At 44.7% G+C, this 17,568-nt stretch overlaps 2 protein-coding genes across 4 annotated transcripts; both read left to right on the forward strand.

Annotated features, from left to right (window-relative positions):
* The first annotated feature begins 160 nt into the window (after positions 1-160).
* Positions 161-5,693, forward strand: tsnaxip1 (translin-associated factor X interacting protein 1). The gene is made up of 11 exons (XM_061076452.1): positions 161-216; positions 2,045-2,126; positions 2,414-2,554; positions 2,666-2,759; positions 3,042-3,238; positions 3,448-3,589; positions 4,005-4,171; positions 4,277-4,390; positions 4,473-4,555; positions 5,182-5,305; positions 5,604-5,693. Exons 1-11 carry the CDS (start codon positions 161-163, stop codon positions 5,691-5,693), a joined length of 1,290 nt encoding a protein of 429 aa, XP_060932435.1.
* Positions 5,694-7,573: 1,880 nt separating this feature from the next.
* nutf2 (nuclear transport factor 2) lies at positions 7,574-13,766 on the forward strand. 3 transcript variants are annotated; one of them, XM_061076529.1, is made up of 6 exons: positions 7,583-7,641; positions 9,212-9,333; positions 9,535-9,654; positions 11,107-11,178; positions 12,489-12,587; positions 12,789-13,766. In XM_061076529.1, the coding sequence occupies exons 3-6, from the start codon at positions 9,556-9,558 to the stop codon at positions 12,900-12,902; spliced, it is 384 nt and encodes a 127-aa protein (XP_060932512.1). In that variant the 5' UTR covers positions 7,583-7,641; positions 9,212-9,333; positions 9,535-9,555; the 3' UTR covers positions 12,903-13,766. The 3 variants fall into 3 exon arrangements, with proteins under 3 accessions (XP_060932511.1, XP_060932512.1, XP_060932513.1); XM_061076530.1 differs by having other exon boundaries at positions 7,621-7,641; positions 9,268-9,333; XM_061076528.1 differs by lacking the exon at positions 9,212-9,333 and having other exon boundaries at positions 7,574-7,641.
* Positions 13,767-17,568: the final 3,802 nt, after the last annotated feature.

Consider the following 17,568-nt stretch of genomic DNA (forward strand, 5'->3'; position numbering starts at 1 on the left):
TCTAGTTAGGCAGCGCCGCGGTCAGCTCTGTGGGTCCAGCTGCGGGCACCGTCCTTGTTACCATGGGAACCAATCCACAGCGCTAGTGCCTGTGATGCTAACCTCGAGTTTTAAAAAGCAGCTCACGCCTCGTTATTCAACCGTCGGATAATCGCAAGATATGTCACCGCACAGAGATGTTAAACTTCCACCGCTGTCACCGGCACCAGAACGAAGGTAAGTGATGAGGAAACCGCTGCAGAGAAATGTTTTACCGTTCGGTGGCTGCTGCCTGGTTAAATCTGTAGGGGCAAACTCAAATCGTGGCAGTGGCAGCTAGTAGAGGCACTTCCGGCGTCAAAGAACCTGCCACTGATGTGTAAAGGCAAATGCCCTTGTTGCCATATTCTTTAGAGGCAGCTTTTTCTGTTGCCTCAGTGTTTGGCATCTGCCCTTGTTGCCACACTTTGGAGACAGCTGCGGCTGTTGCTACACTTTGGAGGCAGCTGCCACTGTTGCCATTGTTGCAACACTTTGGTGGCAGCTGTGGTTGTTGCCACACTTTGGAGGCAGCTGCCACACAGTCTAGAGGCAGCTGCGGCTGTTGACACACTTTGGAGGCAGCTGCGGGTGTTGACACAAACTCAAATCGTGGCAGCTAGTAGAGGCACTTCCGGCGTCAAAGAACCTGCCACTGATGTGTAAAGGCAAATGCCCTTGTTGCCATATTCTTTAGAGGCAGCTTCTTCTGTTGCAACAGTGTTTGGCATCTGCCCTTGCTGCCACACTTTGGAGACAGCTGCGGCTGTTGCTACACTTTGGAGGCAGCTGCCCTTGTTGCCACACTTTGGAGGCAGCTGCCACTGTTGCCATTGTTGCAACACTTTGGAGGCAGCTGTGGTTGTTGCCACACTTTGGAGGCAGCTGCCACACAGTTTAGAGGCAGCTGCGGCTGTTGACACACTTTGGAGGCAGCTGCGGGTGTTGACACAAACTCAAATCGTGGCAGCGGCAGCTAGTAGAGGCACTTCCGGTGTCAAAGAACCTGCCACTGATGTGTAAAGGCAAATGCCTCTGTTGCCATATTCTTTAGAGGCAGCTTCTTCTGTTGCCACAGTGTTTGGCATCTGCCCTTGTTGCCACACTTTGGAGACAGCTGCGGCTGTTGCTACACTTTGGAGGCAGCTGCCCTTGTTGCCACACTTTGGAGGCAGCTGCCACTGTTGCCATTGTTGCAACACTTTGGTGGCAGCTGTGGTTGTTGCCACACTTTGGAGGCAGCTGCCACACAGTTTAGAGGCAGCTGCGGCTGTTGACACACTTTGGAGGCAGCTGCGGGTGTTGACACAAACTCAAATCGTGGCAGCGGCAGCTAGTAGAGGCACTTCCGGTGTCAAAGAACCTGCCACTGATGTGTAAAGGCAAATGCCTCTGTTGCCATATTCTTTAGAGGCAGCTTCTTCTGTTGCCACAGTGTTTGGCAGCTGCTGTTGTTGCTACACTTTAGAGGCAGCTGCCACTGTTGCCTCACTTTGGAGGCAGCTGCCCTTGCTGCCACACAGTTTGGAGGCAGCTGCTGTTGTTGCTACACTTTGGAGGCAGCTGCCACTGTTGCCTCACTTTGGAGGCAGCTGCGGTTGATGCCCTTGTTGCCACACTTTGGGGGCAGCTGCGGTTGATGCTACACTTTGAAGGCAGCTGCCCTTGCTGCCACACAGTTTGGAGGCAGCTGCTGTTGTTGCTACACTTTGCAGGCAGCTGCCACTGTTGCCTCACTTTGGAGGCAGCTGCGGTTGATGCCCTTGTTGCCACACTTTGGAGGCAGCTGCGGTTGATGCTTCACTTTGGAGACAGCTGCCCTTGTTGCCACACTTTGGAGGTATCTGCTGTTGTTGCCCTTGTTGCCACACAGTTTGGAGGCAGCTGCCACTGTTGCCACACACTTTGGAGGCAGCTGACACTGTTGCCACACACTTTGGAGGCAGCTGCCACTGCCTCTAGGAGCTGTCGCTGTCTCTACGTTAAATTAACAAAGTTAATCTTGACTTAGCCCCTTTTGTTTCAGACTTACAATTGACCACAGTGTTCCAAATAACACTGTGCAGACGCCAGCGGAAGGACAAGAAGGACAAAGTGTAGTCAGAAAGGTAAGTAAACTTTCATCAGGTTCATCTAAGCTCTGAGGATTTCAGTCAGAGTAAAATTATCTTATGTTATTAAGAATAGGCAAGTGTAATTTAATTGCTGCAAAGATATTAAGTCAATATCAAGAGACGTTGGGATGAGTGAGAGCTGATGGTGGATTGTGAGACTGTCGAACCATGCAGCCTATAGCTAAGCTAAACCACTCAATACAGCCAACCATTGTTTTTCACTGTCATTGTAAAGTCAAACACATGTCTTGTCTTTTGTGTGTTTGTGTGTGCCATGTTAGTTGTGTGTTGCAGGCGGCAGTCACATTTATGCAGGCGCAGGGAGAAAACCCCAACTGCTGATGCACATGGAAAACTATGTGACCAGGGAGCTTCACACTATCAGTCCCAATGAGCCCCTACAGCAGGAAGTGAAGCTACAGGTGCTGTGGTTTTTTTCACAATACAACCAGAGAAAAATAACCTATACCATGTTCAGTTAAAATGTATTATTCTTTCTCTGTATTGCATATCTCCATTTACCTTGGCAACAGGTCTACCGTCATATCTTTGGTTGTTTCATCAAAGAGTTCAAAACCTACCAACCCATCCTGTCTGCTATCAAAAAGGAATATGAAAACACTTTAGGTCAGTAGCTCTGCGAAAACCTTCCTCATCCTTTTGATCATTTTTAATTTCAAAATAATGGCCCTAGAAGAAACCCACAAGTTCTCAGGTCCCGAAGTGATATTTCTCAACCACAAAATCTGAAAGGATTGAATTGGCAACTTTACAAGATGAAAAAAATATTAATGTTGGAGAAGTTTATTCAAGGGTTTTTTCAATAAATCAACTGTCAAAATTGTTAATAGTCTTCAGCCCTTAACGTATAATAATAGATTCTTTATCATGCAATAAACATTTGTTTAGCATACCAGCAGGATCAAATCCGAGAACTGGAACCGCTGCGATCCAAACTGTGGCTGGTGAGGGAGGAATGTGAGCGTAAGATTCAAGCTCGCTCTGGAGAGGAGCAGGCTGAGATCGGAGCCTTGAAAAGGGAGAAGCAGCAGCTGCAGAGGGACATCGAGGCCACGAGGGAGAAAGACACGGGCCTTCAGCAAGTGGTACATACCTTTATATATTTATTAAGTCATTTAACCTTTAAGGGCTTACAACTTGGTGTGATCAGTTTACAGATAAATTCCTGTTTTTCCAATATTTATTGAAAAATAAAAATTTGACATTTGTATTAAATTAAGTGCAGATCATGAGGTTAATTTTAGATTAGCAACCTTTTGCATGAGTCACCCTACTATGTTCCATTCCTCTCCAGGTAGAACGTCTGCAGAGTGAACTGTCAAACCAGTATCTGCAGTACCGGGAGGAGCGTGACGCCCGCAGGCTGCTGATTGGTCAGCTCAGTTACCTAACAAGAGCTTCTGGGAAGGAGGAGAACACTGCAGATGAAAATACAGGTGAACCATACAGCAGGAAATGACATCACTCTTCATTTATTTTTTTCTATTCTACCTCTTCAGAAACTAACCCACTGAATAAGAATGTCTGGTTAAGACTCACCAGATGTAGACTGTGGTTATATGACAGCCACCGAGCGTCAGGTGTGATTTTCCTCTTCATCTACTTTTTTACAATAAACAAAAAGATCAACCTTCGACATGTCTTCTACAGCTTTGTATGTTCAATCAATCAATCAATCAATCAAAAATATAGTACTTAAATATAGTGCATTTAAATACCAAGCAGAAGGTTTGATTTCCTGAATGATTTATTTTATGTTAGTAATTTATGAATAAGAGACTTAACCAAATATGTAACTATAAATATCCAAAAACAAGCATATTATGTTGAGATCTGTTTCCCTTGTGAAAGAAGAGGCCAAGGACCCAGAGGCGCTGCAGCTCGCTCTGAGGATATGTCGGGGAGATCTGACTTCAGCCCAGGAGGAGCTCACCAGGATGAGGGCAGAGTACTGGGATGTTGTACCACGACGCAACTGGGACACCCTGGAACAAACACACACGCAGACACTCCTGCAGGTATCTTATAAACTGAACTCACATTAAACCTGCATATAATTCAGTATCTTCAATCAGAATTAGAATTTAAAAGTAAAGAATTTATCAAATTCTTCTTCTGTCCAGTTTAAGACGCTGCAGGGTGACTTTAATCAGCTGAGCAGTGAGTACGACACCTTACTGGAGCTCCACAAAGGAAGTGACGAGCCGGTTGAGACACTCGACTCCAACACTGTGCAGGTAGAAGTACTTTGCTTCAAAAGTGGACACAAATGCTTTGGTGATTTTGTATGGAGCTGAGTTTCTCCAATTTCTTTTTCAGGTGGATTTGAGTTCGTTTAAAGGGCAAAGCCAAATTCAGTCCAGCCAGCGTGAGAGCGACACCCTCCCTGTCCAGGAGTTCAGGTGAAATTAATAAGATTCAAAGAAAGGACACACACACACATTCATAGTAAGGTATATTCATACGGTCCTAAATTACAAACTGGTTCAGAGGGATTACAATCTCTACTACATATAACTCCCTCGATTCAGATTAAAACTTGACACATATACATTAAAAGAAATTAGACAAGTTGTTCTCTGTGACACAAACAGGTCATAGGACTCAGATGCAGAACACTGAGGTAATAGATTAAAGTATTTACCCATAGTCCAACATTCCATGTACAAGAAGTCAGTCAAGGTAATTAAAAACAGGCAAGGAGCCAAAAAATGAAAACAGCCAGTAAAGGTCACACAGAGAGAGAGGCTACACAAGGAAAAACATGAACACATGAGGTGTACATGAGGGTGACTACAGTATCCTGGCAGGGAATGATGATCAGAGCAGACTAAAGGGTTTTGTTGGTGGGAAGCACAGACCGTGCCTGAGAAATACACACTGCAATAACAGGAAATGTTATGATATCAAAATAAAACAGGAAATGCAATGTCATAGGGTTATAGGCATGTTGCAGTTCTCTTTTGCTCCACACCAATTCGTTTTCTTCAAGAGAGTTGTTTGTGTGTGTGTGTGTGTGTGTGTGTAGGGAAGACATGAGCACAGCGTTCCCTCTGAAGACGGATGAAGAAATCAATGAACTTGTGACCTTGGCTCAAAGTGAAGCAGACAGAAACAATGACATCATCTCCTCCCAGAGGCTCCACAGCTTGGTAAGTACCTGCAGAGGTTAATCAGAATCAGAATCGGGGTTCATTGCCAAGTAGGTTTACACATGCAAGGAATTTGCTGTGGTATGTTTGCTACAGTACAGTATAGTGTAGTACAGTGTAGTACACCAAAGCCTGACATGCAAATCCTTAAATAGAGCATTTAATAGCTCTAACTCCATTAAAATCCACTCAGTTTCAGAGATATCATGGTGCTTTTAATTTGTCACCCGTCTGTAGTTTGAAAAAACATCTGATCCTTTTCTAAAATATTTCTTTCTCTACTTTATTTCTCCAACAGCTTGAAGAATCTGATGTGGCAGCCCAAGCTCCAGTTCTTGACCAATCCGAGGAAGACTTTGAGTCAAATAGTTTTCCTGCCAGCAACTGATATATATTTGTAATATTTGTATCCGTGCCATTCACCTCTGTTGTTATGGGACCAGAACTCCAAATCTCACCAATTAATTTAATAACTATCAAATGTGCCTTGTGGAATTAATAAAGGTCATCTTACAATATAATTATATTTGTATGTTTACTCTCTATTCATTACATTGTCAATAGACTTTAAATGTGCAGTTTTCTTGTAAAATGGAGAAAACTGGATCTGCACATAACAGAGAGAGCTATTCATTCATTCCCAGATCGCATGAAAAAAGAAAGATCACAGAACAATGTTGCTGGAGAATCTGAAAAACTCAGGAGGATTTTCAACAAACACCACATCCCAGTACACATCAAGCCTCCCAACACACTGAAGCAGACACTGGTCCACCCCAAAGTCAAATCACTCAGAGAGTATCAGATCAACGTAGTATATGCAGTTGAACGTAGTGAGGAATGCTCAGACCTGTACATTGGGGAAACTAAACAACCCAGCCCAGCACAGGAGAGCCAGCTCCTCAGATCAGGACCCAGCAGTCCACCTACATCTAAAAGGACAAGGGACATTCACTTGAAGACAACAATATCCACATTTTGGCCCGGGACGACAGGTGGTTTGAAAGAGGAATGAAGGAAGCCATCTACGTCAAACTATAAATACCATCTCTGAACAGAGGAGGTTTAAGACACCCCCAGTGAAACCAGCCTCTCAGGTAACCTCTACGACCCTACCAGTTAAAACCCTGGGACTCCCAGCGAGTTAGAACTGAAGAAGTCACTTGGATGAGAGGGGAAACGTCTTCAAGAAACTCCCCCAAGTCCAGTGGACTGTGTTTTTCAGCACATGGATACAAATGTACTGAATAAACATGTTTTTATAATGCAGAATAGGGAGCATCATGTATTCTTGATGAGTTAACAGATTTTTGTTTTCAATTTTCAATTTTCTTGTCTTTGATATAGCCCCTGTGAAAAACCTTCAGATAATCTAGAGGAAACTGATTTTGGAAACCTGTTTGTGTTGAAGTTAGTATAATTTTCTTAGTAAAAATGATGTAATGAGATCCACAAACTTTATCTCGTTCAAAAAAGTCAGTACACAACAATAGGACTATGCTGGAGCCACCACTACTACTACTACTGTAATATAATAATATTGTAATAAAAAAATAACACCAATCATCATCATCATCATCATCATCATCATCATCATCATCATCATCATCATCATCATCATCATCATCATCATCAAACAAACTACGAACGAATGTAAACAACCGAGTGACGTGAGGTGACTCCAGCCCCCACAATGCCCCGCGCTGACGCCGGCACGTCCTGGCAGCAGACCGATGTAAACAACCGAGTGACGTGAGGTGACTACAGCCCCCACAATGCTTCGCGCTGACGCCGGCACGTCCTGGCAGCAGACCGATGTAAACAACCGAGTGACGTGTGATGACTCCATCCCCCACAATGCCCCGCGCTGACGCCGGCACGTCCTGGCAGCAGACCGATGTAAACAACCGAGTGACGTGTGGGGACTCCAGCCCCCACAATGCCCCGCGCTGACGCCGGCACGTCCTGGCAGCAGACCGATGTAAACAACCGAGTGACGTGTGATGACTCCATCCCCCACAATGCCCCGCGCTGACGCCGGCACGTCCTGGCAGCAGACCGATGTAAACAACCGAGTGACGTGTGGGGACTCCAGCCCCCACAATGCCCCGCGCTGACGCCGGCACGTCCTGGCAGCAGACCGATGTAAACAACCGAGTGACGTGTGGGGACTCCAGCCCCCACAATGCCCCGCGCTGACGCCGGCACGGCCTGGCAGCAGACCGATGTAAACAACCGAGTGACGTGAGGTGACTCCATCCCCCACAATGCCCCGCGCTGACGCCGGCACGTCCTGGCAGCAGACCTGCAGCCGGCGGCCTCGGCGGAGCGGAGCGGTGAGTCCTTCTCTCTGGTTCCCAGGCAGCTCCTCGTCCGGAGCAGTGAATGGAAACATGTGTGGAACCCGGGCCCGCTGCTCCAGCCCCGGGTTGGGACCGGGACAGCGGGGTGTTCCGGGCCGGTTCCGCTGCTCCGGCCCGGGTCGGAGCTCCGGCTCGGGCACGCCTATGTAGGGCAGCTGCGCCCGGGCTGCGGAGAGCCGCGGGCCCGCAGGAGGCACTGGGAGGAGACGGGGTATTTTTAGCCACCAGTGCACATGCCAGTGTCACACAACCAGCCCGCATGTCAACCTCGAGAAACACCATGTAAACGGAGGCTAACGCGGGTCTAACCCGGGTTATAAACCAGGCTAAATTAGCAAAACAAGACAGCTCACAAGCTAAGATTAGCCAGTTAGCTGCTGAAATGAGCTTCTCTGTTTATCAACCTCTCCAAATCTGATTTCATTCCACTCCTCGGGCCTCGAACCTGATATTTACACTGGGTTTGGGTTTGTCCTCCACTGTGGGAGCTCAGAAACCACTGTGGAGGCTTTACTGGGAGCACATGACCCGTGTTGTCACTGGGAGGCCTGGGTTAAACTGGGACATGGACACCGGGGGCATCAGGGTCGCCTTGTTGTGTTTATTACTCCCTCGAGTATTGAATCCTGATGTGTTGGTTATTTCCCAGAGCTGGAGAGAATCTCCCAGTAACTGTCACTGGTGCACATGTAAAGCTTCTCAGGTTCCAGGGCTTCTTTCATGTGGGTGTTTCTAGAATGACACCGCCCCATAAATATGTGCGGAAAGTATGAAACACTTTAAAGTTACATGTATTTATATTTCAACTCGTTGGTTTATACTTTCAAATAAGCTTATTTTATGTTCTTTTACACAGTTTTATTTGACTAACTCTCTCTGGCTAGTAATATAATAATAAAACTGATAACCATAGTAGATTAATTCCATCTATTATCTTTACCACTTGTACTTTTATGGTCACCAGGGACTTGAGCCACCACTACTACAACCATGGTAATATATTAATACTATACTAGCAATAATATTAGATTAATTCCATCCATCTGGGACCGGAGCCACTACTACTACTAATATAATAATACTATATCAACAATAGTAACAGTAGATTAAATATATCTAACAAATTAATTTTTTCATTTTATTCAAGGCTTCTAGTGTTGTATCCTCTTTATGTATTTCTTTAAATTATTTCTAATTTATTTTCAATTTTGCTTTTTTTTGTGTCTGCCTCTAGTGTTAACTCATTGCAAACTGATGAGTAAGCGTTTCCTCAGTCCCTGTTTTCACAGAGCGTCTTCATTTCTTAGTGCTCTGTTAAGCCCTAGCTTTGTGTGTGTGTGTGTGTCTGTTATTGTGTGTGTGTGTGTGTGTGTGTCTGGGGGAGGTGTTTTTTTTGTGAAGCACTTTGTGTTACATTTTGATTGTACGTAAAGTCCTGTATAAATAAAGTCTGGTTAACTTTGTAGTCTGTTGCATTAGAAGCTACACATACAGGGCATGAGGAGACCGGCTGTTCATGGTGCCCACATTGTGCGTTTCACAGTAGACTCACTACTCACCAGAGGAACGTTGTCATGTGGTTGTCGTGGTGCTCGGCAGGTTTGACTCATCAGCCAGACTGTGGCGTGACAGGGAAGGAGTAGAGTGACCTTGGTCAATAAAGCGGTGTGTGCGTTGTCTTTGTTTCAACTCAACTTATTATTTATAATGAAACTGGGGGAAAAGAGCCTTCAGTTTAGTGTTATAGCCTCTGCAGATTTTGACTAGATTTTAACACTTAAATTCTTTCACCCACGTTTTGTTTATATCTCACTGGTTCCCACTGTCTCTCTAACCCAGTCCCCTTCTATTTCCCCGTCTTCCCAGTGTGTCGCAGGGTGATTCAGGATGGTGGACCAGCCTCCGTGGGAGCAGATAGGTTCCAGCTTCGTGCAGCACTACTACCAGGAGTTTGACTCTGACAGAACACAACTCGGATGCATATATGTGAGTGGAACACGACCATGTTGTTGTTGAGTTACGAGATGTCTCATCATAGGGATGGGCTGCGTTAGCAGGGATTTGGGGAATGACATGTAGCAGGTGCTCCTGCTGAGTGCAAGTCCGATGAAAGCTTTGTCATGAATTCAGAGTCTGTGTTAAAGGGGACATATTATGAAAATTCCACTTTTGTAGTGCTTCTACACGTTGATTTGGGTATCTGGCGTGTGTACCGTCCCAAAAACTCTTGAAAAAAAAAACTCCCGCGATTTGTTGTGGTTCCTCTATGTCAGAAACTATAAGCTAGAGTGAGTCTAATGAGAAAACACCAGATTGTGACCTCACAGTCTGTCTGCATGGCATTGCGTGACAGTGGGGGGGCGGGGCTGTGACAGGGGGGCGGGGCTGTGCCAGGGGGGCGGGGCAGTGAGAGAGGGGGGGGGCGGAGCACTCAAAACAGGACAATCTGAGGAGGGCTGTTTTAGACAGGGTAAAAAGGTGCTGTTTTAAATGATCCTTGTGGTATTTTGACCAAAAAATGTTACAGACATTTCATTAAGACCCCATTAAGGAACCATATCAACTGTGGTGAAATGGGCATAATATGTCCCCTTTAAAGGGACTCTTACCTTTGTTGCATTTGAGAATTACAGCACATTCGAATCATCCCGCCTTCCTCCAATGCCCCACCCCCTCGTTCCCATCCGCGGTGTTTTAAACTTTTGTTTTTCCCCCTGGGAGCGGCTGTTTCAGTACGCCGTGGACCACTTTGGTCTGCCATCGTCAGTCGCTACGGTCGATACGGTCGCTACTCGCTACTGTCTGCCGTGGAATCAAAACAAACCCTATAGTTGAGGACGCGCCTTGATGACGCGGGCCCGAATGCGCCACAAGAAGCAGACAGGCTTCCTGTCTGTTTCCATGCAGCAAACAGACAGGTCTGTCGGCCAATAAGGTCCTTCGGTCCGAAGAATTTTATTGGTTGAAGTTTTCGCTAAATATTACGAGAGTGAAATAGTTGTTTGCTTTAACTCCTGGTGGGTCTGTCTTGCATTTTAGAGTGTCATTACCTTATTAATACCAATTTAACCTTATCCACAAAAAGTGTAAAAATGCAACAAAGGTAAGAGTCCCTTTAACAACACGGTGAACATAACAACATAACATTTACAAAACTAAACTAAGGTCGAAAAACTGCAGGCATTATGTTGACTTCAATTAAATAGTTTTTTTCCCTGAACAACCTATTTCTTATCATAAAAAAATGATAAGAAACGTAAGACGGTTGCAGCTGCCAAAGCAGAGATCGAGGAGCGAGGACGTCAACTGTGCTAAACACATAAAGATAAAGCATGTCTAACTGCGTTGTTGCATTTACTGTCCGCAGGTTTTTTATTACTTCATGTAACTCATCCCAGGTGAGTAACCTCATAACCACTTTGTTTCTGCTCCTCACAGATAGATGCATCATGCCTCACGTGGGAAGGACAACAGTTCCAGGGAAAAAGAGCAATTGTCGAGAAACTCTCTGTGAGTTTTATTTAGGAACTTCTGGCTATATACAGAGGTAACAGGTGGGGGGGGTGGGGGGGGGTGACTCCGAACGTTTTACTGTAACATCTGCGGACACAGACAGCAGTCGGTAATGAACATGAATGTGAGCCCTCCCGTGTGTTTTTGTGAGTTCAGTGATAATTATGCTACTCTCTCTGTTTTAAGGCTCTTATATACTTCTACGTGTCCGTTTCTCGGAGAGGTCTCAGCGGGAGACAAAGAGTATTTTTGATTTTTACTTCTCCGTCAGTCTACGTCCGGAAAAAATTCACCGCCAAACCCATAGGTGGCGCAACGGAAGACGAGCTCAGAGAAGCCTACCCCATTTGGGAAGAAGAAGTCCACGTGTCTCTGTTGACATGTTAGCTTGCGTCCCACACACTGAACCATGGCAACTAACAGAACTAAATAAAGTGACACCCAGCGTGTCAAGATGCTGATGTAATCGTTTCTTAGCGCAACGGTTCCCCGGTCTTGTTTCCGAACTGTGTTGCTGATTCCACAGCTTGAATCTGCTTGAGGCTACATGTAGCTAGAAGCTACCCGGAGCTAGCTCCCCCCCAGCTTCCACACACAGTCAGCAGGGACTCCCGACACTAACTACTACTATCCAGTGTTTGCTTCTAACCTGACGGTATTATAGAAACAGTGTCATGATAGAAGTGGAATTAAAGTCGTGACGGCGGGTTCTTGCACTGTTACCACCGCAGTTAGCATGGTGGCTAGCCTAGCCTGCTAGCGCCGTTTTGAAAGCTCGTTCTAACCGTATGTGACCGTGCACACATGCCCTCAGTGCTCTAACGAGCCACCGTCAGCCGGACAACTCCGCTGGCTTAACACACACGTCACATTAATCGTAGAATCATAGTTGTGTTCGTGTTTGTTGCTACAAGTAAACGGGAAGTTTGAGGTCCGGTAATACGGAAATGACGTCATACGGAAATGATGTAGTTCGCGGACCAATCACAGCCAAGAGCGGTCCGTCGGCTCTCCAACATGAAGACGGATAGTTAGAAAAATCAGACGTGTACGAAAAGCTGTCCGACGCCCTCGGAGAGGACGTTTCACGACGGATAGGGCGGTCTTATCTGTCCGTAATAGAAACAACGGAGAGGCATAAATTGGCCTTTAGCTGTACTGATGAAATAGTTACAGATAAATGAGGTGATTCTTGGGGGAAATGTTTTGATGTCTGCTCCTTTTTTCATTTATTATCTTGTAACAATCATTCATTCCTGAATTAATCTTTCTCTTATCTGTGTCTGGTTGTTTGTTTTTTTTGCCAGAGCCTCCCCTTCACAAAAATAGCGCATAGTATAACAGCGCAAGATCACCAGCCAACTCCAGACTGCTGCATCTTGAGTATGGTGGTAGGACAGCTAAAAGTAAGAAGCACAGTCATTCAGGCTTTATTCAGATCAAGAACATTATAAGATGTATTGTTCTCTGTTTGTTAAATCTAAGTGTGTATAATGCAAGTGTGTGTGTATTGGAAACTGTTAAATGCAGTAACTACTTTAGTGTCCATGTGACGCCGCCTCCATCTCGGTCTTTGTCCTGAACCTCTTGTGTGTGTTGGACTGCAGGCTGACGAAGACCCCATCATGGGATTCCATCAGAGCTTCATCCTCAAGAACATTAACGACGCATGGGTGTGCACCAATGACATGTTCAGGCTGGCCATTCACAACTTTGGCTAGGTCCCGCTCCCCGCCCTGGTGGGCCGGGGCAGCCAAAGGGAAGGGCACTGTGCGAAGTATGGATGGACGGACGGACGGTGGGGGAGGGAGGAGTCGAGGATGGAGAGAAGAGGGAAAACTCGTCTCCCCCCCCCCCTCCTGCTGTCTTGTATACATACGCCTGTCTGGAAAATCAAGCAAACACCGAATTGTCGATGTCAATCACTGAACCTCATCCAGGTGGGTGTTCAGACCACCCCCCCCAGCGAGAAGAACTGCAGCGCGTTTGTTCCTGAGAGCCGGCCGACCAATCAGACGCCTCAGTCTGCCACTCTGCTGCTCTGCATGACGCTGGGAGACCCTCATTACAAGATCTACACTCAAGCCACCAGAAAGACAAAACAGCTGACCGACGCCATTAACGCCTCCTCTCCTCTGCTCGGCTCCCTTCCCTTCGTTACTCTATTCTAACCCGTTCTACTGTTGACTCCACGGCTGTCACCTCAGCTCTGGTAGCACTGCTGTTGACTGGTTTGTAGATCCATGTTCAGGTCAGCACAGTCAGCTTCATCTTCACTTCTGACTCGTGTTATAATTTGTTTTTAGGTGACACTTGTGCATTGACTTTAGCTTGCCTTAGTGCATTTTACTGATTTTAACATTCTTTTGACTCATTGTTAACTTTGCCATGATTCACTCCCAGGTTTTTCCCTCGCAACCAAAGAGTCATGGAGGACAAAGTTTGACCCTGCTGTGTGATATGCTCTGATCTTACATACTCTCTCTTTCTATCTCTCTCTGCCATTGTCAACCTCAGACTTTCTCACACGTCTGGCATGGACTACAGCCACGAAACACAATAAAACCTGGACTTTTTTTTCTTAATGCTTGTGGGTTTGTCACTGTATCATTCTCTTTGACTAATTGTTTACCCAGGCGGTCTCCACAGTGACTCCTCGTGCAAGAGCTTACTTTAAAGCAGGTTCATAAATATAAGTATGGTTATTACTTGAAAAGATGTAGATAGATAGATAGAGTACTTTATTCATCCCAGAAGGGAAATTAAGTTGTCATAGCAGCCGTTATATTTGAATACAATAAAATACAATACAATAGAATCAATTAAAAAATATTGACAACCTGAGGGACTTTGTCGCCACCTGGCGGAAGATTATTCAAGACAGGTGACGGCACGTTACACGTCTCTATTAGTCATTACCCATTACGTTGCCCATTACACAACATGATACTGGGAAGTCCACAGAGACTGGGACGAGCAATCCAAAGACCCTGTTTGACCACAATGGGGCAGAGATTTTAGAATTGTACTTTTACAAAAGATAGAGTAGAAACAAACTAAAATAATAACACAAATAAATGATTGGAACAGCAACTCACAGGATCATAATCTTCACGTCCAGGAATATTCAAATAAGATAATTTGGCTCATGAAATAACATCATCATCATCGCAATCCTTGTAAATTAAGAACGTGTATGTTTTAAGTCATATAAAGTTTTATTGGTTTAAGTCAGACAGCACATGTCACCAGAAAAAGAAGACAGAGCCTTGACGAGTTATCTGTGAGACTGTGTCGCCCTCTGTTGGTTGTTAGGCAGATTTTTTTTATCACATTATGTGACGTGAAGATTTGTTCCTGTAATTCTGAAAGTGAAACTCATCTTCTCAGAGTTTGTGCTGATTGTTCATCGATAGAGAGATGAGAGAAGAAAAATATAGATTTTATATTTCTATACTTAGAAGTAATTCTACTGTTAAATGTACATATTTTTGAATGTCCTTGTGATTGACAGGTTGCTTCAGTTCACGTTTGTGGAGGATATCTTCATGATCCGTGACGACCCGCTGGGGAAGAACGGACCTCACCTGGACGTCTTCCTGCGAAAGACCCAGCGGTCCCCGGCGGAGACCTCGGAGCTGAAGAGGAAGCTGTACTACATCTTCCCCGACCAGAAGCAGCGGATCGACCGCATCCTCAGCGACAACCCGTACATGAGAGACCTGAACGCCCTGTCTGGGCTGCTGCTGGGATGAATGACTGTGCAGTGAGAATCACACACGACGCAAACACTCACCCGCAAGGACACGCGTTCATGTGTCAGCCTGAATATAATTTATTTTGCCATCTTCCAGCCTGGAGGACAGTTCAAGGTTTTTTTCTTTTTATATTATTATTAGGGCCCGAGCACAGACATCAAAGGTGTCTGGTGAGACCCTATTGAAATTGTAAGGATTATTATTATTATTATTATTATTATTATTCAGGCAAATGAATTGGCTTTTTGAGGGCTTTAACATGCTCAACTTCTTACCAAAATTTGCAGAAAGTTAGAAAGTGGTGGAAATGTACGTATTCTGAAGGAATTTTCAATGGGCGTCGCAAAATGGCTCAACGGTGCCCCCCCCGAGACAGCCCGAGACCCCTGGAAGGTGTTCCCATTGACCTATCTTCACAAAAATCGATATACAGGTCTATCATGACCAGACAAACAAAAAAGTCTCTTGGTGCAATTGGAAAAACACAACAGGAAGCCTGCTATCTTGCATTTAGTGGCCATTTTTTCACATTAAGATTGATCATCAAACTAGCTGCTACTGGCAAAGAGTGTTTTTTGGGGATTTGTTTTTCCTTTTTCTCTCTCTCCCTCCTCCTTTGCTTTCCAATCGATCCACAACAACAACACCGAAGGATCAAAAGTGATAATTCAGCATCCAGAGGTTCCATGACTGTGGGACGAACACCAGGAGGAAACTTTTTGGACCCAAAGTGGTGACCTGGTCTCGTGGGTCAGCGGCTGCAGCTCGTGATCAGCTTCTTTCTCCAAAACCTCGTTAAACCATCAGACTTTCAACACCTCTCCCAATCTCAGAGCTTTATCTCCATCACATCATCCACACTGGCAGTCCGCTCACACTGTCGGGCAGCAGCAGGGTATTGAACTTGACATGAGTGAAACATTTTAGAAGTTCAAGGGTTCAACATCAACGAGGGAAATGTTTAAAAGTACCGCGTTTATGCTCTGTATTGACTCCTATCTGGACTCTGCCTTGTCTTGATGTGGGGGACTGAGGGGGAGGAGGGGCGGGTTGGAAAATGTGCCTACTGTCATTTATATTTATATTTATTTTTATTTTCTTAATTATTTTCTACTTACTGTACCCACATGCCCACATTCTGTTGTTTTTTCCCTTTTCTGTCGTGTCTGAGCAGTTTTGTATGTTTTGTGTTGTGTTAAAAAATGTAATAAAAATATTAAAAAAAATAAAAAGTACCGCATTTAAAACTTAATCTCCTCGAACTGGTTCAGTTCCACAAGGACGGCGGTGTTGTCCTGCCTCAGAGGGATGATGAAATCATTAGCTTTACCTACAAATAATAATTTGTGTAATTGTGGGACGGAAATGCCAGAAGTAACTTTGATTACAAAAGCAGAATAATTACATATAATCTAACTAAAGAAACACACTTAGGCTTGTGATGGGCCATTATTTTGAGGCTGTATAGATGGGTAGTAACAGCAACCTGTATTTTTTTATATAGATTATTATTATTATTTCAGAAATTTGTACTTTTACAAAAGATAGAGTAGAAACAAACTAAAATAATAACACAAATAAATGATTGGAACAGCAACTCACAGGATCATAATTTTCACGTCAAGGAATATTCAAATAAGGTCATTTGGCTCATAGATAGACAGATAGATGTACATGCTCTAATGTTCAGAAAACACATCACTTTCTTCATCCTGCCCATTGCTGCAGCTCCTCTCATGCCTGCCTCCACTGTTGCTAAACCTGGCTCTGTTAGGGGTCGGGCCAGACCAGCCGCTAGGTGTGCATTATGCAAGTGTGACATCACAATAGTATGGGAAGTATGGTCCGTAATACTGACGAGGTGTTTCAGGGGCTTCAGTGTTTTCTGTGGGGGAAGGGAGATGCCTTTACCACAGAGTTTGGGCTTTTTCACTTTTTATATTCAAAACCAAGATAACACGTTAGAGGAAAGACAAACTAAAAAGCATCATCTGCCTTCTTAAAGTACAAATCAGTATACTATTGTTTTTTGCAGATTGTTGGGGGACCAAACTACCAGAGAACAGCTGGTTTAAATGTTTTGTGATCTAATTGAGAAAAAAGTCAAATGAATATATACACTCAGCCGCTGGAAAAAATCGAAAAGATAATTTTCTCTTGTATATTGTTGCCATGTTACATTATTTGTCTTTTGTGTATGTCTCACAACTTCAAGTGGAACCGAAGCAGTCCCTGAAAGGTGCTACAACCGACTGTGTGAGCAGTCAAAGATCTCATCGTACTGAGCACATGATGTCATACTGTTGGCATCTGTATGATTCCTGTGTTGGGAACAGCTGGTATTCATCTCTTCATTTGAACTCTACTTCCTTCTCGGGGTGCAGCAGGGATTTGCTCTTTGGTTTGTTCACTGACTTCACTGTGAAGATTGCATCATTTGTTAATGAACACTGAGGGGAGGACGCCAGACACGTGCACGTCTGGAACAAGCAGCCGGTCACCTGATGTGATCCTGATCGTTTAGAGGAGGCAGGTTGTGGTGCTGGTTGAGCTGGATTACATTAGAAAGACATGTGCCCCTATTATTTTTTCCACCCTCATTCAAACCAATGAGAAGCCATACAAATAA

The sequence above is a fragment of the Limanda limanda genome, chromosome 8 (assembly GCF_963576545.1).
Source record: "Limanda limanda chromosome 8, fLimLim1.1, whole genome shotgun sequence".
NCBI lineage: Eukaryota > Metazoa > Chordata > Actinopteri > Pleuronectiformes > Pleuronectidae > Limanda > Limanda limanda.

Coding starts and splice junctions, on each gene's coding strand:
- nutf2 (XM_061076528.1), top strand. CDS start 9,556: ATGGTGGACCAGCCTCCGTGGGAGCAGATAGGTTCCAGCTTCGTGCAG. Junction 9,655..11,106: donor CACAACTCGGATGCATATAT/GTGAGTGGAACA, acceptor TGCTCCTCACAG/ATAGATGCATCATGCCTCAC. Junction 12,588..12,788: donor TGGTGGTAGGACAGCTAAAA/GTAAGAAGCACA, acceptor GTTGGACTGCAG/GCTGACGAAGACCCCATCAT.
- tsnaxip1 (XM_061076452.1), top strand. CDS start 161: ATGTCACCGCACAGAGATGTTAAACTTCCACCGCTGTCACCGGCACCA. Junction 217..2,044: donor TCACCGGCACCAGAACGAAG/GTAAGTGATGAG, acceptor CTTTTGTTTCAG/ACTTACAATTGACCACAGTG. Junction 2,127..2,413: donor GACAAAGTGTAGTCAGAAAG/GTAAGTAAACTT, acceptor GTGCCATGTTAG/TTGTGTGTTGCAGGCGGCAG.